We start from the raw sequence: 25,068 nt of genomic DNA, 5'->3' as shown, positions 1-25,068 counted from the left end.
GGAAATTCCTATTCAAAGGAGATTTCTTACAGGAGATCAGAATGCAGCCTTATCACTATTTATTTGTATTAGGGCAATGTTTAGAGACTTCAGCAAGCTAGCTTCTGTATATGCACAAAGAAACAGTACCAGCCCTGCTGAGCGTACAATCTAAACAGACAAGAGAGGGGGGTTCTCCACGGAGGAGGTTACAGAACATCTTGAGATGCTGAAATGCAGGAAGGGCCCGATTCAGCAAAACATTTGTGCACACATCCAGCATGTGAATAGTCCTTAAGGGATTTGCTGGATCAATACATGTGTCAGCAAGACTGAGGGTTGTGATAAAACCAAGGGACCCAAGATCATAGAATCACAGAAATGTAGGGCTGGAAGGGACCTCAAGAGGTCATCAAGTCCAGTCTCCTGCATGGAGGCAGGTCCAAATAAATCTAGGCCATCCCTGACTTGGGTTTGTCCAATTTGTTCTTAAAAACCTCCCATGACAAGGATTCCACAACCTCCCTTGGAAGCCTGTTCCAGACCTTATCTATCCTTATAGTTAGAAAGTTTTTTCTCATATCTAACCTGAATCTCCCTTGCTGCAGATAAGTCCATTACTTCTTGTCCTGTCTTCAGTGAACAAGGACAAATTGATCACCGTCCCCTGTAGAACAGCCCTTAACATATTGGAAGACAGTTATTAGATCCCTTCTCAGGTTTCTTTTCTCAAGATTAAACATGCCCAGTTTTTTTAACCTTTCCTCGCAGGTCGGGTTTTCTAAACCTTTGATCATGTGTCTTGCTCTCCTCTGAACTCTCTCCAGTTTATCCACATCTTTCCCAAAGTGGTGGCACCCAGAATTGGACACAGTACTCCAGCTGAGGTCTCGCCAGTGCTAGGTAGAGTGGGACAATTACCTCCCCGGTCTTACATACAACATTCCTGTTAATACACCCTAGAACGATATTAGCCTTTTTTTGAGCGGTCTCAAATCGCTGACTCACATTCAATTTGTGATCCACTACCACCTCCGGATCCTTTTCAGCAGTACTACCCCCTAGCCAGTTATACTCCATTTTGTAGTTGTGTATTGGATTTTTCCTTTCTAAATGAAGCATTTTGCACTTGTTTTTACTGAATTTCACCTTGTTGATTTCAGACCAATTGCCAAGGTCATTTTGAATTCTAATCCTGTTCTCCGAAGTGCTTGCAACCCCTCCCAGCTCGGTGCCATCTACACATTTTATAAGCACACACTCTGGACCATTATCCAAGTCATTCATGAAAATATTGAATAGTATTGGACCCAGGACTGACCCCTCTGGTACCCCACTAGATACAGCCTCCCAGATTGGGAGCAAACCATTGACAACTCCTCTGGAAGTATGGTCTTTCAACCAGTTGCACCCACCTTAGAGTGATTTCATCTAGACCACATTTCCCTAGTTTGCTTATGAGAATGTCATGCGGGACTGTGACATAAGCCTTACTCAAATCAAGAGGTATCATGTCAACTACTCCCCCCCATCCACGAGGCCAGTAACCTTATCAAAGAAGGAAATTAGGCTGGTTTGGCATGATTTGCTCTTGACAAATCCATGCTGACTATTCTTTATAATCCTAGTATCGTCTAGGCACTTACAAACTGATTGCTTAATAATGTATTCCAGTATCTTTCCAGATATTGAAGTTAGGCCGACTGGTCTATAATTCCCTTGGTCCTCTTTGTTCCCCCTTTTAAAGGCAGGTACAATGTTTGCCCTTCTGCAGTCCTCGGGGACCTCACACGTCCTCCTCCATGAGTTCTCCAACGGTTTTGAGATTGCTTCGGTTAGTACCTTAAGAACCTTAGTATGAATTCATCAGGCTCTGCCCTATTGAATACGTCTAATTTATCTAAATATTTCTGAACCTGTTCTGGCTTGCATATCTTCCCTCCTTTTTGTTAATATTAATTACGTTGAGTATCTGGTCACCTTTAGCATTTTTTAGCGAATAATGATGCAAAATAGGCATTAAACCTCTCAGCCTTCTTTATGTGATCCATTATTAGTTCTCCTTCCCTGCTAAGAAGAGGACCTGCACTTTCCTTCGGTCCTAATGTAAAGAACGTCTTCTTATTGCTTTTTATATCCCTTGCTAGGTGTCACTCTCATTTTGTTCCTTACACTTTCTGATTTTGTCCCTACATACTTGTGCTATTCTTTTGCACTCCTCTGTCGCAATTCAGTCATGTTTCCCCTTTTTACAGAATTCCTTTTGGATTTTTAGGTCACTGAAGAGCTCCTGATGGAGTCACATTGGCCTCTTCCTATTCTTCCGTACAGAGGCAAACTCCTCCTTGACTTCGCTGGGAGTTTTGCATGAGTGAAGGCTGCTGGATCAGACCCTGAGGCATTTAACACAGCCTTAAAAACAGCAATTATCCTTGAAGCTTGGAAAGCTGATAATATGGTGCCTAGCAAATCCAAGGAGATTGTGGGAACTACAGCCCAATGAACCACACCACAATGCCAGGGCAAATTATGGAGAGCCTAGTTAAGGACATGCTGGGTACAGTAATTATATAACCTTACAGGGTCAACCTAGCATAGGTTCTGCCAGGGAAAATTGTGCCTTTCTAACCGAAGAGTTCTTAGAAAAAGTTAGTTGAAGAATAGATAAATGTGAGCTGGTGCACATCATTATTAACAAGAACAATTTGCACCTCTGGAGCACCTTTCATTCTAAGACCTCGCTAGCCATCTCAGGGCTTTGTACAAGGGTCCAACTTTACAGAACCTGATCGCAGTGCACTTTACATTCATACAATCTCATTTCAACAACTCTGTGAAACAGAAAGTTATTACTACTCCCACTCTACTGTGTGTGTGTGTGTGTGTGTGTGTGTGTGTGTGTGTGTGTGTGTGTGTGTGTGTGTGTGTGTGTGTGCGCGCCAGAGAAGTGTTCATCCAAGGCAACAGAGCAGCAGAGCTAAGAAAACAGAATTTTGCAGTCCTTAATCCCAGCTCCCCCTCTGCTCTAACCAGTAGACAGCACACCCCTTCTAGAACCGGGAGGAGAATCCAGAATTTCTGGGGTGGTACTGAGTATAGACAGACCAGTTTGGGCTTGGGATCATAACACTTACCTCCACTGGGTCAGGGCAATATGCGAATAAATTCCTTTTAAAAAGGCAGCACAAAGCTTTATGGGTCTAGGGTGACCAGACAGCAAATGTGAAAAATCGAGACGGGGGGTGGGGGGTAATAGGAGCCCATATAAGAAAAAGACCCGAAGATCGGGACTGTCCCTATAAAATCGAGACATCTGGTCACCCTATATGGGCCACAGATTACATAGCTGTTGATCTAATGACTGCAAAGCAGTCCAATGATTAGGCCATTTGGGTGGAGCAAGTCATTTCTCATGGAGACCTTAAATCATCCAACTTGCTTTCCATGCAAATTTGCATCTGCTCCTGAGAATGTGTTGCACCTGGGTTCTTAGCCTGGGAATTGAAAGTTGCCAAACTGGGTGAACACATTCCTGCTTGGTGCATCAGAATTGACACTGGTTGCGAGACAGGCTGGAGTGACGGCTGTGTAGCCTGAAGTCATCTGTTTATCCACAAAACAGGTACAGCAACAGGGCCAGATTTTCCCCACCCTGCCAATGGGCCTGAGTCCTGACCCGGAGTGGCCACATATAGTGAGGAAAGAGCAGTTCAGTCTCCAGCAATGCCTGTCAGTGCCACTTGGGACGGTTATTGCATGACGAGGACCCTGGCCCACTAGGAACCGAGACCCGCCATACATAGAGAACACCAAACAGTCGTCATTTGATACCATCTTCCTTTCATTCCCAAGCAGAGCTAGAGTTAGCCCAAGAGGTGAGAATTTCCAGCTGCCATTGATAATTCCCTGTTCTACCCAGTCCCGGCCTCTGCATTCCTCTTTCAATCAGATTATTTATCCTGCAGCTAAAACAGAATGTAATATGCGGGTCCAAGGGTGCCCATCAGCAAAACCAACAGTAAACAGTGGTCAATTTGGTGCTTACATCCTGGGGTACAAAATTCCAAAGCTCAGCACAAGAGGTTACTGTCCTACATCAGACGCTGCAGCCCGTGACCTCTACTGATACTGTGTTCTCTTTAATCTTCAACCTCCTTATCCAGGGAAGGAGACATTACAGCCAAACCTGGAATGTACAAGACAGAGTGTATACCTGGGTAGAGAGGGCAATAAAAATTCCAAAATGATATGGGTGTTAAGGAGTCTTAGGCAGAGTTTGAAGGATTAGAAGAAACCTACAAAGCACTGGCCAAAGGTCAAGCAGAGGCCCATTTATCTCTCCCTTCCTTGTAGGGATGAGAGAAGCTTAGTTCTCACCAGATTTCTCTGCTGCTGGCTGGAGACATCCCTGGTAAAGCTTCGCTCATGTTCTTTTGGGCATGCATGGTTCCTGTCGCCTGAGATGGGCCTGATCCGAAATGCAGGGTTTGAACTTCAAGGTGTTTGGAATCTGCACCTACTTCTGGATTCATCTATCATCTAGAGCCTCAGGGGGCATCAATCAGTACAGCTCTGTTCAAGTCAGTGGTGCTATGATGGTTTCCACCTGCTGAGGATCTGGCCCTAGCGCTCTGAATTGAAACAATCCACAGATCTGACTAGTCATGAGCTCTGCAAGTTTGAAGCCTGGGTTCAAGGCTTGAGTTCAGGACTTTCACAAGACCTAGCTGGAAATCAGAAGTGACTATAAAAAGCCATGAACACTGACAAGTATCAGAACATTTCAGAACCTCAGCAAAGGTTTGGGGAGGATGAGAGAGAGAGTGTTTCTCCTTTTCTTCTTCTTCTTCTTCTTCTTTGTATTGAACCTACCTCAATCAAGAACAAGGAGCCACTGTGCTAGGTGCTGTCTGTATTCACAGGCTACATTTATACTGCACAAAAAACCAAACCCACAGCAGTAAGTCTCAGAGCCCAGGTCAATTGACTCAGGCTCAAGGGCTTGCGCTGCAAGGCCAAAAATAGCAGGGTAGATGTTTGGGGTCGGGCTGGAACCTGGGCTCCGAGACCTCTCCCGTCGCTGGGTTTCAGGGCCCAGGCGAACATCCGCACTGCCCTGCTTTTGTTTGTTGGTTTGTTTTTGCCGTGTAGACTACACGTAAGGGAAAGTCTCCACCCCAAAATGCTCACAATCAAAGTAGATAAGAAAGGCAAACGGTGAGAAAAAGGGAGTATTGTCACCCCCATTTTAGAAACGGGGAACTCTCTCTCTCTCTCTCTCACACACACACACACACACACACACACACTAAATTAGGCCAAGACTTTGCAAAAATGATGAATGATTTTGGGTTTCCAGCTAGAGACACCTTTAAAGGGGCATGATTTTCAGAGACCGGGTGCTCAGCTCTGTTGGGAATCAGGCCCCTTTAAGATGTCTCCAAATAGGGCCCCCCAGAAATGGAGGCACCCCAAAAGACTAGTCACTTTTGGAAAACGTTGGCTGCTGTGACTTGCCATGGGATGCCTTGTGCATAGTGAGCTACTGAACCAAGAGCTACCAACGTCACACAGTAGTGCTTTAACCAGAAGACCATGTTTGGTCATGGCATCTCCATTACCCTCTCACGCAGCCTGGTGTTGAGAAGCCAAGGAGAGGCCCAAGCACAAAGCAGGCGAAAGAAACGAACGATGTCCCGTATGTAGGGCCCATGTTGAACACAGGCCCTGACACAAAATCCCCCAAGGAGGGATCAGGCTATGGGGCACACAGATGGAGAGATCACAACTGCCATATGCATCTTGTTACACTTCTGGGAAAATATGAAAAACTCCAGAAAAAGAAAAAGGGGCGTTATCTGGTTTCTGCAACTCTCAGAACCTCAGCAGGCAATTTCAAATGAAATTCAATTAGAAGCTAGAGGAAGAATGCAGCGCTCTGGTGGCAAACAGCAGATCCCAGTTGAGGGATTGTTTTGTTTTGAAACTGGAATCTTTGAAAATGCCAGAAAGAATTCTTTTCTTTTTTTTATTTTAATTTTAAACAAATGCAGCAGGAGAAGCAAAATACAGATGTCAGGTGTTTGGCGCAGAAAGCTTTTTGTTGTTTTTTGGGGGGCAAAATGAAAAAAAAACTGGTTGGCTGTTTCTAATTTTTTTAAGAGGCTGTTTACACGCACATTTTGCAATCAGGTTACTTAAACTGGTGCCAGCTCTTGTGTGGGCTCTCTTAATTCAGTTTAAAAAAGATTTATTTTCACTTAGTTTAAACCTGTTCCTGATCTGTGCAATAAGTGACATGGCAGGCAGGCAGGCAGAGTTGTAGAAAGAGATCTTCATTGTGCATGCAGAGAGGCCAGCGTTACATACTGAGATGACTGGCCACTGGTTTGCATTCCGAGTGTCACACAAAACTAGGTCCCGCTTGAAATCTGGTCCTCCTTCTCTGGCTTCACTCCTTATATACTGTCCTACATAATTTTCCAACATAAGCAATTTAAATTAAATCAGAATAAGAGCATCCATACATGGGTTTGCACCAGTTTAATTAAGGGTAGGTGTATACTGGAACTGGAGGTCACTTGGTATTGCACAATATTTTGATTAAAAAACTAGAGTGATCTATAATTAACGTGTAACACATTAAATGGAATAAAAACTGACTAACTGATAGGTCTCAAAATGGAACTGTAAATGGCAAATCATAGAACATCAGGGCTGGAAAGAACCTCAGGAGGTCATCTAGTCCAACCCCCTGCTCAAAGCAGGACCAATCCCCAGATAGATTTTTACCCCCATCTCTAGCTGGCCCTCTCAAGGATTGAACTCACAACCCTGGGTTTAACAGGCCAATGCTCAAACCACTGAGCTATCCCTCCCCATCATCAAGCAGATGTGTTTCCCGGTTGGTGGGTCTTGGTAGGACCGGTGCTTGACCCTGTGCTATTTAACATTTTTATCAATGACCTGGAAGAAAACATCAAATCATCACTGATGAAGTCTGCACATGAAACAAAAACTGCGGGAGTGGTACATGATGAAGAGACCCGGTTATTGATTCAGAGCGATCTGGATGGTTTGGCAAATTGGGCACATGCCAACAATATGCATTTGAATACAGCTAAATGTAAACGTGTACATCCAGGAACAAAGAATGTAGGCCCTCTCACCCAATAGGGGACCCTCTCCCGGGAAGCAGCGGCTCTGAAAAAGATTTGGGGGTGGGGTGGATAATCAGCTGGCCATGAGCTGGCAGTGTGACACTGCGGCCAAAACAGCTAATGTGATCTTGGGCTGTATCAGTGGGAATCTCCAGTAGGAGGACAGAGATTATTTGACCTCTGTATTTGGCACTGGTGCAACCGCTGCTGGAATAGTGTGTCCAGTTCTGGTGCTCACAATTCAAGAAGAAGGAAGATAAATTGGAGAGGGGTTGGAGAACAGCCACAAGGATTGATTAAAGGATTAGAAAACCTGACTGATAGACTGAAAGAGCTCAATCTATTTGGCTTAACAAAGAGAAGGTTAAGGGGTGACTTGATTACAGTCGGTAAGTATCTACACAGGCAACACAGATTTAATTATAGGCTCTTCAGTCTAGCAGAGGAAGGTCTAACACAATCCAATGGCTGGAGTTGAAGCTAGACAAATGCAGACAGAAAATAAGGCGTAAATGTCTAATGGTCAGAGTAATTAACCACTGGAACAATTTACCAAGTGTTGTGGTGGATTCTCCATCACTGGCAATTTCTAAATCAAGACAAGACTGGCTGATTTTCTAAAAACTCTGTTCTAGGAAATATTTTGGGGAAGTCCTCTGGCCTGTGTTATACAGGAGGGTAGACAAGATGATCATAATTGCCCTTTTTGGTCTTGGAATCCATGAGTCTATCCCAGTGCTAGCTTGGATCAAGCTAGTACACAATAGCAGTGTAGTCAAGGCTGCATGGGCCGTGCAAAGACGTGCCTAAGCTTTCAGACAGGGATGTACTTGGGGTGGCTAGCTGTCTTGCCACCTGTGCAGCTGCAGCAACGCTGCCATTTTTAGCACGCAAGCTCAATCCGAGCGAGTGTGAATATATCTACCTGAGCTGGAAATTACACCGCCAACTGCCGTATAGACAGAACTTAAATCGGTTTCAAGCTGCACCTGGCGTTAAACTGGTGCAACTCTGCAGGTAGATGGGTCCTAAGTACGAATTTGGCGGGGAGGACAAGTTGTCAGCCCGTCTCAGGTCTGGGTAGGTGGACAGAGCCCACCAAAACAACGGAAGTCCCCGCCCCTCAAGTGAGGGAGGGGCACCGAGTCCGCAGATCAACCAGGGAGACAGAACCAATGAGCTATCAGACTGACCACTCAGGAGCGCACAGCCCTTCACACATGCAAGCCAGTGGCTGTACATAAGCTTCCCCCATTCGGTGCTCCACAGCAAACATTTCTGAGGCCTCATTCTCAACGGCCAATACCTCTGGGGTACCTGGTTTGTATCCCTGACTGTCAGGATCGTGCCAAGCAGCCGGGCTTTCCCCATACGGCCTGACAGCAGTTTGGAAATGGTGCTGCCTTGCTAAAACCAAATGATTCTGGAAAGGAATCATGGGACTTTGATAATTTGTCCCCAAGTCCCAGGATGCCCGCAGGTTCCCGATGGTATCTGACCGTGCAACACAAGAAAAATCCCAGGAGGCAGAGAATGAAGTGATGGAATAGAGCACCAAGGGAGATGTGCCAAGAGTGCAGTTATTTTGAAAAAGCACAGAGCTGCATGATTCATAAGAGAAGAGATTTAAGCTGGCGTAAACAAAGCGGTGTGGATGCACTCTTTTGGCATAGTTACACCACTGAAGCTGTAGTGGAAAAACTCTCCCATATGGACAAGGCCTCCGGTCCCAGCGCCTCCTCCATTTATCTTGATTGTGGCACGGGCAGGACAACAGACTGGGGAGGGCGGCCTGTGGTTTGCGCCCCAGCAAACCCAGCTCAGCAGAGCTCCCATTTCCAGAGAAGCTGAGCTCCGAGGGAGGCTTCTGCTGTGCCCTCTATGAAAGAGGCATTGTCTGGGCCTGTCACAGGGGCTGGGCCTCCAGTACAGCAGGGCTGGGCTGGGGCCTCGAGACAGAACTGCTTTCAGCCCCGTGTTCTACCTCAGGGCAAACTCATTGTGAATGGTCAAAAAAACCACTGTGTGTGTGTGCGCTTGCATGTTAAGTACACTCCCCTTTCCCCCAGCTCAGACTGAGGAAGCCGCAGAATTGCTGGCTACTGTAGCCAAGCCAGGGAGTGGAAGTCAACGGGGAGCCCAGAAACGAAGCACCGTGGGCCAAGGCCTTCTCCCAGTTGTGCTGGGGAGTCACCGGTAGCCTCTGACAGGAGCAGAGTTGAGCTCACTGGGTGATGCTTACGCTGCGTATGGAGTGGCCAGAGAGCCTATTGGGGTGCATATGACAGAGAGGGGAGGAAAAGTTGTGTGTGTACCCAGGAGAAAGAGGGCAGGGGAAAGAGAGAGAGGAGGAGTGTAGAACGTGTCCAAATTTTCCAATCAAAACCTTTTTTTTTTTTTTTTACACAGAAAATGCCCCCTCTCCCCCCAAAAGCTCTCCCAAATATTTGTTTCTTCTCTACATTTTTCATTTTTTCTTCAGCCCCTCCCAAACTTTGTGCCAGCTGTCCCCTCCATTTGTTCTATTTTGGAAAAGGGGGAGGGAAATGAAAAAATCAGAAACTGGAGATTTTTTTTGGTGAAACAATAGATTTTTTTAAAAATTCTCTTAAAAAACCAAAAGGCCCAGCTTTTCTTTGCCCCTAAATGCCATGTGAGAAAATAACTGATATTTACCAACAAACTATAGGGAAGTGATGGAGAACGAGAAAAGTCTATAAGAGATTCATGCTAAAGTAAGGTCATAGAAAGACTGGCCCATACGAGCCAATATGCTGCCATATGAAGGTGGCATCTGAGTATGGGCTGCCTGTGCTCACTCGTTCACCGCTGGACATGAAACCAGAGGATTCTCATCTTTTTCTAGCGCTGCCCTCTGGTAATTCAAAGGGGCTGCTTTGATGGTACCTAGGTCCAGCCCTCCTTGCGATGAAAAAGAAGGTTGTGATAACCTGGGATCCATCCATCTTCAGAGATGGCTACTAAGAGAGGGGACACAGATCCCAGAAGAAATATCCAGGTCACGTCATTTCTCACAAGGTAGAAACCGCACGGCTCCATAGTCAGGAATGGGACTAAGAGTGGGGAGACCTGGATTCTGTCTCCAGCTCTGCCACAGGTTCACTCGCCTTGAGCCTCCATGCACCTCAGTTTCCCCACCTATTTTATCAACTCAATCTCACTAAGTTAATCTGGCTTCCTTAATTATATTTGAAAGAGTTATTGGGTTCAAATCCCCATGGTCAAATCCTACGTGTAGGAACAGGGAGGCAGAATCTCTAGATGAAACTTCCCAAGAGACAAGGCTTCTGCACGGAACTGTCAGCAAACAACACGGTGTGGACAAACTGGATGCCATCCCCAGAGTGCCCTGCAAACAAGGATGAAAATCCTGCAAAGTGAAAGACCACAAGGAGCAGCTGCTCTTACCCTGATGGGTGAAAAACAACGAACATCTCACCTCAGTCCTCAGCAAAGAGCAGGAATGGACTCTTCTCGGTGGAATTCTGGCTCTCCATGGACCAGTGAGTGTCTCCCACTAAGCAATGGCACTTGGTGCCTTTTCAAACAGGGGTAGGAGCTTCTGGTGTTTTGAAAGCTGAGAACTCTTGCCCTGTCGAACCTCTGCTATGTAGCAACCTAGATCTAGGCCAAAGTCCCATGCCCCAAGAGCAGGCTGTGAAAGAGATGGAGCCCAGTGGTGCTAGCATGGGACTTTGAAGACTTGGATTGAAGTACTTGCTCCATCGCAGACTGCCGATGGGTACGAGTACATTGCCCGGGTAGACAGAACTGCACCAGTGTGCTCAAAATAGTTGTGTAGATGTTGCGACATCAGCGAAGGCTCGGGCTAACTTCCCGAGCAAAACCCACCCAGCCCCGCAGAGGTTGTTATGGACTGCTCACCCACCACTGAAATGAATCCACCTCTGGGGTGGAAAGCAGTGGCCATTGATGCACAGAATTCTTCCCTGTGGTGCAGCCACCTCTGTGGTGGAACATATCAGCTGCTGAACAGCAAACAGAAACAACACACAAGAGTTTGAGACAGGAAGTGGGGAACACAGTATCCGGTTGGAAATGTTGGGGGAACGTAACAAGGGAATGTATTCTCTGAAATCTGAGCCCTGGCACATTGCAGGATAAGTCCATCAGTGGAGTTACACCAGGAATTAATTTGGCCTCTTTTATGTCTCCCTCTGACAGCACACACAATAGGCTTGTTTCACCTTTCGCTGTCAGTTTCCTGCTCTGACCTATTCCTCTCAATCAGCCCTTCAGTGTAGTTTCTCCATGTAAATATCTGTGGAAGCCAATTGCGCTGACAATGGAGGTCCCCCAACTGTGCGTGACATCCCTTGGAAAAAGCCAAAGACTCCAGCCCAATCAACATTCTCATTACGGCAAATGCTAATGAAGGCGTTATGGTGTTGCCATAATAACAACAACGAGACAACTTTCACATAGCGTTAAGAGTTCTACAGCAGGTAATATTCAATTACGGGAGAGCTTGTTATGCATACAACAACTCGCTCAGACTCAGCTGGCGGAGAAACCTCTTCTGGTCAAATTGATTCCCCTCCCCACACACAATAGCTACATTCTAAGGAGGAGGCTCTCTCGGAGCCAGCACACTGCAGCTAACACAGCACAATGCATGGAAAGAGAACAGGACTCTCACGGGTAGTGGAATTTCACTGGATTTGCTCCAGGTGGGAGGAGGAGATGGAGGCAATCAGGGATCCAGGGAACCCACTTATTTAGGGCCTGATTCTGCAGTCCTGACCCCTTTTGGGTAGCATTTACTGAGTGATCTTACAGGCGTCAATGGGACTGAGTGCCATGTGCCATGAGCAAGGGTGGCAGGATCAGGCTCTGATCCGCCCGATGGTCTTCCAGTGGTTTGCCATCGGAGCACCAATCTTCTCTGATCTTTGGTCAGTTCCTGGGTATTGAATGGAGCCCCCTACATACAGCAACCCAGAGCCTCCCCACCTTCTGATTGTGGGGCCTGAAGCCAGATCTGGGGAAGGAATAAAGCAGACAGCTTTCTCCGGGTACGGCGCAGGGGCTAGAGGATGTTATTAAATTTAATAGGATCAGGGCCCAGAGCGAGGGTGGAGGGGGAAGCCGCATCTCGCAAGGAGCTGGCCCGGGCCCAAGAACACGCGGCAGCTGAATGGAGACAAAAGTTCTTGTGAGAAGCCAAAGCTCCAGTGCAGCTGCATCAGGGCTCCCCCTGCACGGTCTGCAACCCAGGCAGGAGGCAGCAGAAAGAAACCCAAGCTCCCTTTCCCCCCTCCGGAGAGGTTACGTCCCACACAGCCAGTGTGCGAGAGCACAATAGTGTCTTTGGAGAGAGAGAGAGAGAAAATGGGAAAGGAAGCAGTGGGCTTTAAGCCTGGAGGTGAGCCCCTCACCAATAAGTCTCTTCAACATTTCGTCTGCTTGCTCTTTAACCCTTTTGGCTCCTGCAGAGCCAACATCCTCTCCCCTTCCCAAAGCAGGAAAACAGCTCAGCAAGCACCTTTCATCACCAGCGCCCTTGCTCCCACTGACCCTGGCTCTTGGTGAAGTCCCATTAGAAATGGGAAAGTTACAGAAACTTTGCGGGAAAGTTTCACACAAACTTTCTTGTCCTAGTGGCACCATCCCCCTCCCCACACCCACAGATCACCAGCTGGTGGGGCTCCATTAGCTTCCCTGGGTTTTCACCAGCTGGGCGTCTGACCCCCATTGCGTGGTGGATATACACACAGGGCAGTTGGTGTCAAGCAGCACAGCTATTTTAAGTTCAGTGGAGCCATGCTGATTTCCACCAGCTGAGGATCTAGCTCAAGTTGTGCTCAGCCACAAAGAGCTACAATTCTCTTTATAATCCAGAAAGTTGGACAAAGACTTCTACTTAACAAATAAAAAGAACAGGGAAGCCTAGGGCTCCTGCCAGTGGCCAGAGAGAGACAAGTCCCTGTAAGTTTAAAGCGCGGGAGACAAAAGCCCCTTGTGCTTACCTGTGCTAGTGGGCAGGAAGGGTGTCTGATCCGGCACGGGGTCTCCATTGAGTGAGTCAGAATGGCTTGAGAGATCACTTCTCACCTCGGACATCTGACTGGGACCTGCCAGACACACCACATGCAGAGCAAGACAGTGAGAGAAGCTCACTGAACATTGCTAAACAACCAGCCATGAGGAACTCTCACATGGAATGAATCAGCATGAAGACTTTAGGTGGGGAGACAAGGAGGAAACCGCACAACCCCAAGAAGGGATTTCTAACTCACCCGGGCAGGACACCTCTCCCCAACTGCCGCATCCACATGCACAAAAGTTTGCTTGATTGTTCAGCTGCAAGAAACTCCAGCTCTGCATAAACTTCCCTCCAGACACATTTCAGTCCCAGCAGCATTGAGGAATCCTGTGATCAGCCAATTCCCACCCCCAAGAATACAGACACACATTGGAGAAACTCACTTTTTTTGTTTACACTTTAATGGAGCTCCCACAAGTGGAGTGTCATCCTATCGTCCTCTCCATGTGAAGGTCTCCTTCAGGTCTCTGAAGCTGCTCCCTTCTCCAAACACCCCACTCCTCCAGCCCTCTTAACTAGATTTCTTCAACTTGTCTTTCTTTCTTCCTTTGTCTTTACATATTCCTTAAAAAGTGCCCTGCCTGGTGCCTCGTCCCTGCCAGGAATGTCCTGCAGTTTCAAATAAAGAGGACACTTCACGTCTTTATCTTTGCAGCTCTTTCTTCAGGGCAGTGTTAGGTTACAACTGGACACGTTTGTGCAGTCTATCTCCAGACTGTAAGCTCTGCCTCCCGTCTCTCACACAGGAAATTGCATTCAGGGCTGATTACCCAGTTTTCTTCATGCTGGAGATATTTGGAGTTCATGCAGCCTATAATAAGCTGGTTGGCACTACGATTTAAAAAAAGCAGCGAGAACCAACAAACAGACACAACAATCCACAAAGCCACTTTAAAAAGGAATGAAAAAAAAAAAGCTGATTTCTTTTTTCGGGGAGTGGAGCCAAGCAGTCAAAGGATGGTGGGGGGGACAGGGAAATGTGGGACGAGCATGGGCTTACTGTATCCCTCTGCCAATGCTCAAGTCTTTGATCTCCACATTTTTTAATCCAAAGTTGTTTTTCTTTAAACTCAAAAGATCAATTTTCAAACAGCAGCAAGAGAGCAAAAAGGGACAGCAAGCCTAACTTGAAAAAGCATCAAAAACCTCCCTTGTGTTGCATGAACAGAAACAATAGCCTGTCTCCTCCAGCAGTAATGCTCCCAAATACCGATGTAGATGTGGCCCAATATACTTACAGTACGATTACATATTCTTGTGTGAAAGATTGTCATGTAACTAGGACACACGGCCAGAAGTCAGGAGAGACATATTTTATTCCTGACTCTGCTACTAACTCACCGTCTGTCCTTGGACAAGTCACTTTCCCCTCTTTGTGCCTCAGTTTCCCCATCTACAAAATGAGGACAATATTGGATTTTGTGGTTTAACTCACTGGCTTTGAGATACTCAGCTGGAGGGCAAAATATGATTAGAGTTATTAGTATTACTATTTAAAGTGACAGAATGAAGTCAAGTCTCAAATTCCCTTTTCTAGTGTAATATTTTAATTACAGGAGCAGTTTACATTTGGATTCACTGTTTCCACACTCACTCACGATATTACTTTATATCTTGCTTTAATGGAACTGACTTTGTAACATTTTTAGATAAAATATGTACCGACATTCTTTTTAAGACTGCTTTTTACACTACTGGAGCCTGACAATCTAGTATTTCCAAGTTTATTAAATAAGCCAGATTCTTCACTGGTGTAACTCTGGACTAACCCCAGTAATGTCAGTGGAGCTATTCTGGACTGAAACCAGTGTCAATGAAATCAGAATTGACCCAGTATCAGTAAGTGTGAATGGGCGTGGGTGTCATTTCCATGTCGTGGCTAGCATAGATTTATAATTTACAGAGAGTCATCAGCGTGGTTCAGTGGATAAGGTGCTGGCCTGGATTCAGGACCTCAGCCACTGCCCTGCTGTTACCATGGGTGAGTCATGTCTCCTCTGTATGTCCCTTTTTCTCTTCCCACCCTTTCTCTTGTGTATTTAGTCTGTAAACTCCTTGGGGCAAGGGCTGTCTCTCTCTATGTATATATCACACCTAGCACAATGGGGCCCCATTGCTGTTAGCCCGGCTAGCCATTGCTGAAAGACCACGACTACTAGCTGCTGTTCCCAGTACAAATATACACAGGCTATGGGCCTGCCCAAAGAGCTCAATATCACAGATCAGCCCAAACTCTGCTCTAGAAGGCAACCAGCACAGAGCGTTTGAATTGGAGCTCTTTATAAGACCTAATTCAGACACACAATCCACGGGAATTTCTTCCCTGGTGGAAGAAAAGTCTGAGGTGCCCTTGAGGACGCAAGCATCTAAAGGAGAAGGGGCAAGACAGGGATGGAGGCTGGGGTTTTGAAAGGTAACTCACTCACTGAGGCTCCTTTGAAAATTCCAGCCAAGACGTATAGAAATTAAACAGGGGTATGAAATTTCTTTAAAATTTAACAGGATCTAATAGAGAATGAGACCTTCTCTGTGGAGGTTTTTTAAATTGGACTTTGTGATGATAGAATTCTCTGTTAGATTCTACAATGTGGTTCATTAAAAAAAAAAAAAAAAAAAACCAACCTAGCAAAAGTTGGTCACTCATTAGTGATCTATCCTAATTGGAGAGTCCCGCTTTGTCATTGGTATTGCAGGAGCACCCAAAACACCAGCTAGGTCTGCACCCCGTTGTGCTAGGGGCTGTACAAACACAGAGCAAGAGAGACAGTGTGCCCTGAAGAGTTTACAATCTAAACAGACAAACCCGACAAGAGAAAAAAATATTATCTGAGCCAAGAAACCCCTGGTGTTTGAAACAGTGGCCGTGTTATTCCTCTGACCTGACAGTGCTCCGGCCAGCCGCTGCACTCGCCATAAAGACCCAGCCAGTTTTCCACTAGGGTTAGTTTCAAACAGCTACAACAGGGGAGCTGGCCTCGCTCGTGAGTTGTGACACCCGGGGCGCTGAGACGTCTGAGCATGTCTCAGTGGGTGTGCCCTGGATTTCCTGACTATGAGGCAGCACGCCTCTGAATCACCCTAGGTACAGGTCAGCCCTTTGCTTTGGCAGGAGCACATTCCTGTTTGCTTATCTGTGCCCCCATGTCTTAACAGCCACTGCTTTCCTCCCGTTTCTGCCGGGGCGGGGGCTTCATAACCAACATCAGAGCACGAGCTCCCCCCAGGGGGATATACGGGACCCTCACTCCACCCTCCTGCTTCCTGGTAGCTACAGATGGGAAGTGGCCCAGGTCCCTGAGAACGAAGGCCGACGCTTTGATGATGAAATGTCAGTACTGCACTTTCCTCCGCTTGTAAGATTCATGCTGACAAGCAGGCGAATCCACTGGGTTTTTTCCTTTGGCCCTGACAGTTCTTTATTTATGCCAAGAGGAATCTGGGTGTGCTCAGCGTCTTTATAATGATACTTTGCAGCTATCATCTTTATCATCTTAGCACCTTTCATCCGAGCACTTGATAACCATTAATTAAGCCCTCACAGCCCTCCTGTGAGGTGGGTAAGTGTTATTATCCCTGTTTCACAGATGGATAACTGAAGCACCGAGGGGTTAACCCAGCTGTCCAAGGTCACGCAGCAGATCAGTGGCAGGGCTGGGAATAGGACTCAGGAGACCCGACTCCTACCCTTTTGCTCCAAACACCAGACAACACACTCTCCCGAACTGGGACCAGAACCCCCAGCTCCTGACTCCCAGGTCTCTGCTTTAATTAGCGAACCCCACTCTTTCCCCAAAAGGTGGGGAAAGAACCCAGGAGTCCTGCTGGAACACTCGCTGAGAGGCCAGAAGCCAAGTCCTCTGTTCCAACCATTCTCAGTTCTTCAAGAGCAGCGTTTCTGGCCCAGCAGAAAGCTCAGTCTCATGATGCAGCCCTCAGAACAACGGGAGGGGACATTGAAATGGAATCCCAATTTCATGATCGTTCTAGAACTTACCGTGCAGCGACTTTGAAAATCTCCTCCTCGGTCATCCATTCAAATGGGAGCTGCATTTCTCACATCCTGTCCTATGGCACAGGACCCAAGCTACTTGCGTGCCTGCAGCGCTGGTGAAGTGATCCTTGAACGCTGTGTATAAACTCTGGTGCTTCAGGGTCCCTTGGGACGAAAGGTGTTATGTAAATGTAAGACAGTATTATAGAGGGGTCATAGGAGCGGTAAAAAAAACAACCATCAGAAAGATGCTTTCCTCAAAAATGGAACCAGAAACTTTGTTAGAATAGGGGAAACAATATTACCCTGAAAGCTGCTCTGTTGAGGGTCTGCCTTGAACCCACGAGTGGCCTACCCTCTGCGGATAGCAGCTCCCTATTGATTCTTTGCAGTTCACAGTGCCGTGAGAAAAAGAACTAAAACGAGTTTTCTTAGGGCTTAAAAAACATCACAGGCCACATCTAAGCCACCCCATGGTTTCCCAGTGATTCCACCCCCCCCTTGATCTCAAATGATTTCCTCATTGATCTCAAATGATTTCTCCATTGATTTTCCAGTGTTTTTTCCCACTGAGTCCAAATGATTTCTCTCCTGATTTCCTCCCAGCGATCCTGGTTCAATTTCATGGTGATACAAAGGTGTAGCTTAGGGCAGGATTTGCTCCTATGAAACATGTTTAAAGCAGCCTTCCCCTTTCCACCCTCATTCCATCTAACTTAATCTAAGACACCTGTCATCCTGGTATCTGATCTAAAGGCTGCTCTAAATTCCAGCAGAAAGCCCAGCACACTCCCTGGGGGCACACGTCACAGAGGCTTGGGAAAGCACAGGGAGAAGGATGGGAGCAGGAACAAAGGGATGGCCCGGCCCATAACCTCACACAGCTGGAGATCTGGCTTTGAGGGAAGGGGACAGGAAGGAATTTTCAGGGCATCCCAGCTTCACAGTGTGTAGAGCACGGGGGTCAGAGACAGGTTCTGGCACATGATGCTTTTCTCCTCTACACCCCACCCCCAACGGAAACCCAGCCTGGGAAGCAGCCACCTCACCCCAGCCCTGACATTTCCAGTGGGCTTCCCAGGGTAAAGGACATCCCTGCGAGGCGGCTGGAAATTATTCTGCCACATCAAAGCAGAGGCACTAACAGAGGAAGTGAATAAATCCAACACCTAGGGGAAGTTGGCCGCGTATGGGTGGGAAAGGGCTGGGGGTGTTAGAGCGGGGGCAGGGAGAGTGGTCCAGGGGATATAGCAATGGACTGGGAATCAGGAGAATTGGGCTCTGCCACTGACCTGCTGGGTGACTTCCCTGCTCTGTGCCTCAGTTTCCCTCATACCTGTTGTCTGCCTTATCTATTTAGACTGTAAGCGCTTTAGGGCAGGAGCTGTTTCACTATGAACATACAGCACCAAGCATGATCGGGCCCTGATCTCAGCTGGGGCCTCTAACCACTGCTGTAATAGAAATAAATAATAAGGGTGGGATGCACAGTGGATTCAGTAAGCCACACAAGGAATGAGACAGGCCATCCAGCAACACACGGAGTTGCCTCACACTGCAGCCGGGGTGAGCTCCCCACACCAGCTGCTCCCCTCTGTATGAGTCACCCCCCTCCATAGACAAACTGCTTATTCAGGCTGAAGATCCCAGCTCTAGGGGTGGAGCAGAGCAAGCCAGGGCCGGTATAGGCCAAATCAGGTTTGTTTCCTATGGTCCACACCAGAGTCCACTCAGCATCCCCTACGCTTTAGACTCTACCTAACGCCCTCCTCCCACCCACCCTTCTCCATGTATTTGCCCACAGGCATTTGGAGTCAAAGCTTCTCTATCTCCATTACAATCAGCAGCAGGAGGGGAAACACAGCCAGCACATACATACAGCTTAACAGGAGCCTCTCATTAGCACACTAAGCCGGGGTATTAGAACAAAAATCTACAGTCGCAGCGTTAGTAGATTACACTTGAAGATTCTCTTAAAAATGCCAGTATTATGATGATGATTACCTGAGAGTGACTAGCACTTCCCTAAACTACCTGCTGCAACATGTGTGACCAATGTGGTGTGGCCCAGGCATCACATTTGACCCCGGCAGCTAGAGGGTTAATTATCTGAGTACCTTACATGTGTGTTAATGATAGTACCAGATGTTTGGTCTGTTCCTATTAGCTAGAAGTTTCTGAGAAGAGGAAAAGGCAATAGCATTGTTGCAAACCATGTTCTAGCCTGCACCTGATGATTCTGGATGAAGAACAGCAACTAGAAAGAGCATATGGAAGCCAGTTAGATAATTTAGTTGTCTCATTTGTTACCATTTCTTTCCTACATTGAATAGGTGGATTGAAATTTTTCTAATAAAAGGGTTTTTTTTTTCAAAAATGAAAATTTTCCTGAAAACATTTTGATAAAAACATAAGAACGGCCCTACTGGGTCAGACCAAAGGTCCATCTAGCCCAGTATCCTGTCTTCCGACAGTGGCCAATGCCAGGTGCCCCAGAGGGAATGAACAGAACAGGGAATCATCAAGTGATCCATCCCCTGTTGCCTATTCCCAGCTTCTGCCAATTCTGTTATTCAATGAAAATTTCTGCTTGTCATTTTCAATTTTAATTTATCAGGCTTCCCCCCCCCCTTTTTTTTTGATAGTTCCCTCCTCCCTACTCAACTATTAATTTTGGTTGGCAGATTTAGTCATATGGGGCAGGGGTGGGCTCAGAACTGAATATTTTCAAAACAAAAACAAAATTAGATTTCAAAATCAATTAAAAACATGCCATGGAATTTTTTAAAACAATAACAAAAAGAAAGAAAAAACAGTTCCATATAGAAAACTGAGAACTAAAATGATCGCCAGAATTTTCACAGAACTGATTTCATTTTTTTAAACCAGCTCTAATTGCTAACATTTAAGCATTTTCTTAAGAAATCCAAGTAGATACTTTGAGGTTATTTCCTTCTCAACACCAAAACCTGTAAGAAAGGAGTGACACACAGGAATGCTGGAAAAGGACTACATTGGGTTTCCTGGCCGTAGTCACCTGGCATGGATTAGGGTTACAGCCCATGACTAGGGTCAGGATCTTCTCTTCTCAGTGGCTATGGTTCCAGCTTCCCTTATTAAAAATAAAATAAAATAAAATAAAGTGAAAATGAAACACAGCATCAACCACAAACTAATTCAGCCAATTACACAACACACACAGATAAAGGCCTTAAAGATGGAAGTCAGAGTAGATTAATTTCAATCACCTCCCCCTGATAGCTGAGGGAATTTTTTTTTTTGGCCCTGTATTGGACATCTGTCAGTAACGTCTTGATCAAACACCCACTTCTTGGTCTTAACACAGCTTCTTCTGCAATGGCCTATTCAGAGAGAGAGGCGGTACTACCCATGGAGTTTGCACTTGCTGCTTGGGGTGTTTTTCGCTGCCTGCAAAGAGGAGCTAATCAGTGCCAATGCGCCTGCTGGTTTTGTGATGAGTATTATGAGCGGCACAAAGGAAGCCATCTGCAGCGCACAGCAACACCAAACTTTACTGGTCCTACAAAATCCACGAGCAGTGCCACGTGTTCCTGAGCGCCATCTACAGGTGCATTTCCGATGCACTAGCTATTTACGGCAGTCTCAGACACGGACACCTGCTCTGCTACTACTGGGAGGGGTTTAAAAATCCCAAACACTTGAGGTGGGCACCATAAAGGGTGAATATTGGTGTCCTGCGCCTGTTTAATACAGAGGACGACTTGGGACGTTCCTTTAATGTGGTTTTGCACATTCCATAGACTCTAGAGGGCCTGTCCCCCTAGGAGCAGAACGTAGCTGCAGCCACATTTAAAAAAGGCCTCAGTGCATTAGCTGGCAATTGTGGCAGGCAGCCACGCTGTGAGGAGCAGGCACAGAGCGGGATGGGTAACCCACTTGCAAGTATATTACACCAGGATCTCAAAGCACTTTCCCAACTATTAACAAACCAAACCTTGCCACTCCTTACTACATTGGGTTGCCAACACTGTATTTTAGAAATAAGGGACTGTTTTCTTAGCACCTCTGCCCCACCCCTCCTCCCATTATTATTATTATTAATTAATATTAATTAATAATAATAATAAGCTGAACTCACCTACATTCACCAGGAGTTTTTGTTGCTGCTTTTTGCGGCACTCAGCAATTCCTGATCTTGTTGTACAGAGATGAAGAAAGAAGGGACTGTTGGCAACTGAGGCAGGTGAGTATTATCCCCATTTTATAGGTGGGGAAATTAAAGGGCAAAGATGTGAAAGAAAAAGTTGCAATCTGGGGTGAGTAATGTTAGACACCAACATCCATACTCGGCTGCCTAAATAAGCAGTGGGATTTTCCAGGGATCTGTCTTCACTGCAGAATTAACTCAGAGTGACCAGCATTCAGCTCTTAGCCTGCCACACTGCACAGCCCGGCCTGAGTTACTTTGTCCTCCCTGATGCTATGCTCCCCAGTGTGCGTCGCTAGGATTTGTGGAGGCACATCGTGTGGTCCTATGTGCTGTAGTAAGCTGAGCCAGTTTAGGATTCTTTCCCAGTGAATTGTGGGAGAAACTCTCTGTCCTTCTGAGTACTTGAGTGATTTAGCCTTCATCCTGGGTGGGTTACCAGCCCGAGTGAGATTGCTTGGTGTGGCAGAGCTATAGTCCCAGCCGGGCCAGCTAGCTGGGGTAGAAAACACCACTTAACTCAGGACAGAGGGTTGTGTGTATGGATCATAGGGGGCGCTCGGGAATAACACCTGAGTAAGAGCTGAGTTAAGTCTGCAGTGAAGACAGATCCCACAAAAATGCACCAGTTAATCGTACTGAAGCCAATGGAAGCTGCAGGTGCTCACACCTCAGAAAACTAGGCCTCTTATTTAGGATGCCTACTTTATAGACACATGTTTGCAAATTTTGGCATAAGTGACTAGCCTAAGTCCACAGAGGAAGTCTGTGGCAGAGCTCAATTAAGCGCAGCTGTCCCAGCAGTGAGTTAGTCACAAGACTGTCTTTCCCTTCTACTTCAAGGTGATATTTTGCAACTTATTACCCTGGAAGATTTCCTCCTCTGGACCACATCCTCAGCTGGTATAAATCAGTGTCACTCCATCAAAGTCAATGTGTGAGTCAAGATTTACACTTCCATTTTTCACAAAAATTTAGCAACAGGACTTGACTTTTCATTTTACAGGATGTTTTGCAACATGCTCTAGACCTAACCAGAGGCAAATTCTTCTCAGTTTAAAAAGAGAGAGAAAAAACAAAACCAAACCCATGCCATCTGAGAAACCACACTGCAGCAAAGCGGTTAACCTCCCATGAATGGTGCCGTACATTTCAGTCGACGTCTCAATACAGAGAGGAGTTGTAATAGGCTGAGTCGTGTTTGAGCAGGGCCAATGCCATAACTGATCTGTCTACATAATTACCATTCTTTGTGTGCACACAAACCCTCTAAACAAAATTACACTCTCAAATCATTCTGTTCGGGGCGGGATGGGGCGAGGGGTGGAGGGAATGTGGTTTGCAAGGTTTGGAGTGAATGACCCCACTGTTCTATATTTTCAGCGAAAATATTTTGATGAAGCACGAGCTATTTCTGTAAATAGTTTTTTTTAAAAGGAAATGGACAATTTATTTTTTTTAAATCGTCCTTTGGAAATTGAAAAATGACTTTGCCCCTACTGGCTTTGTGAGGAGTCTTCATCGTTAGAGAGGAAAGACAGAGCCATATGGAAAGATGGCAAAGCACAGTGCCTGGTGACATAGGAACATCTCACAGCCAGTTGGTTTCTCCCAGCACGGGTCATTGTGAGGGAAATGGTGCAGCTCTCAAGCTAGAATCACTGTAGAGGCTATTATTCAGTGTTATGATTTGCATTATAATAGGGCCCAGGGGGCTTCATTGGGGTAGGTGCTGTACAGACACATGGTAAGAGACATCCCCTGTCCCAAGGAACTTACAGTCTAAATAAACAAGACAGACGGGTGAGGAAAAGAAAGAATATTTCCTTTTACGGATGAGAAACTGAGGCACAGAGAAAGTAAGTGTGGTGAAAGTAAATAAGGACGTATTATTTACTCCTTCTCATAACACAAGAACCAGGGGTCACTCAATGAAATTAATAGGCAGCAGGTTTAAAACAAACAAAAGGAAGTGTTTCTTCACACAACACAGTCAGTCTGTGGAACTCTTTGCCAGGGGACATTGTGAAGGCCAAGACTATAACATGGTTCAAAAAAGAACTAGATAAGTTCATGAAGGACAGGTCCATCAGTGGCTATTAGCCAGGATGGGCAGGGATGGTGTCCCTAGCCTCTGTTTGCCAGAAGCTGGGAATGGGCGACAGGAGATGGATCGCTTGATGATTACCTGTTCTGTTCATTCCCTCTGGGGCACCTGGCACTGGCCACTGTCAGAAGACAGGATACTGGGCTAGATGGACCTTTGGTCTGACCCAGTATGGCCGTTCTTATGCCTAAAGTCAATCAGCAAACTTATGGAAGAACTGAGACCTGAACCCAGGTGGTCTTGACTGATACGTTACTACAGTGATACTCAGACCTTCAGTGGTTCAGGAGCCCAATTAGTGATCAACATTACCCAAAACAGCCACAGTAATGCAAATTCATTGCTTCATTTACTCTCTCCCTAATTATCCTCCCAGCAACATGACTGATCAAATATTCTACAATTGGTTAATAACATAATAAAAGCATCCTGATTGGTTAATCATTAAATCACACGGTGTTTTAATATTGTGTGCTGCAAAGAGCTGCAGAAGACGCATAAAAGAGCCACTTGCGGTTCCCGAGCCTCAGTCTGAGTATCCCTGCTCTAGTATATTAACCACAAGACCAACCTTCAAGTACTGACACTGCCCTAGTACTCCGGTCCCAATTTCTCACCAAACAGATGTCCCTGTGGAAAAACAGTGCAGGCAGCCAACTGCTTGGGGGAACGCTTTCCTACTGCAGCCCTGACCTATACCAGCAGGAGGCACTGTATGGAACTGGTTGCATGGGAATTCTGGGCTACTTCACTCCCAGCAAGAACTGAGACCTGAACCCAGGTGGTCTTGACTGATACGTTACTACAGTGATACTCAGACCTTCAGTGGTTCAGGAGCCCAATTAGTGATCAACATTACCCAAAACAGCCACAGTAATGCAAATTCATTGCTTCATTTACTCTCTCCCTAATTATCCTCCCAGCAACATGACTGATCAAATATTCTACAATTGGTTAATAACATAATAAAAGCATCCTGATTGGTTAATCATTAAATCACACGGTGTTTTAATATCGTGTGCTGCAAAGAGCTGCAGAAGACGCATAAAAGAGCCACTTGCGGTTCCCGAGCCTCAGTCTGAGTATCCCTGCTCTAGTATATTAACCACAAGACCAACCTTCAAGTACTGACACTGCCCTAGTACTCCGGTCCCAATTTCTCACCAAACCGGTGTCCCTGTGGAAAAACAGTGCAGGCAGCCAACTGCTTGGGGGAACGCTTTCCTACTGCAGCCCTGACCTATACCAGCAGGAGGCACTGTATGGAACTTGTTGCATGGGAATTCTGGGCTACTTCACTCCCAGCAAGAATCACCATTGGTGACAGGGCTGTATTAAACTGCAGATGGATTTTCAATGGTTTTTACACTGCCCACAGGTAGCCACGTTTCTGTGAAGTTACACACACACACACACACACAATAAAAACCAAAACACTCAACAATTTGGCTTCAAAATTTAGACATCTCATGTTTTCAAAATGGAAAAAGAAGTTGACGGAACCCATTTTTCCTGAAAACAAACAGTGCGTTGCAACAAGATATGGAAGCGATC

General features: G+C 46.2%; 1 protein-coding gene across 3 annotated transcripts in view; it reads right to left on the bottom strand.

Annotated features, from left to right (window-relative positions):
* The window catches only part of MDFI (MyoD family inhibitor), a 66,648-nt gene that overhangs the window by 25,570 nt on the left and 16,010 nt on the right, over positions 1-25,068 (bottom strand). The window contains exons 1-4 of one of the 3 annotated variants that reach the window (XM_039535195.1): positions 19,094-19,191; positions 17,222-17,383; positions 13,611-13,836; positions 13,151-13,255 (exon numbers count right to left, since the gene is read on the bottom strand). The exons of 1 other annotated variant lie outside the window; for it this stretch is intronic. In XM_039535195.1, the coding sequence (XP_039391129.1) occupies positions 13,151-13,244 (94 nt within the window). In that variant the 5' untranslated portion in view covers positions 13,245-13,255; positions 13,611-13,836; positions 17,222-17,383; positions 19,094-19,191. Of the gene's footprint in view, positions 1-13,150; positions 13,256-13,610; positions 13,837-17,221; positions 17,384-19,093; positions 19,192-25,068 lie in introns of those variants that run through there. One more of the 3 variants, XM_039535194.1, reaches the window with a different exon arrangement.

Source organism: Mauremys reevesii, linkage group 4 (assembly GCF_016161935.1).
Source record: "Mauremys reevesii isolate NIE-2019 linkage group 4, ASM1616193v1, whole genome shotgun sequence".
NCBI classification, from domain to species: domain Eukaryota; kingdom Metazoa; phylum Chordata; order Testudines; family Geoemydidae; genus Mauremys; species Mauremys reevesii.
This window is presented reverse-complemented; position numbering and strand designations above follow the sequence as displayed.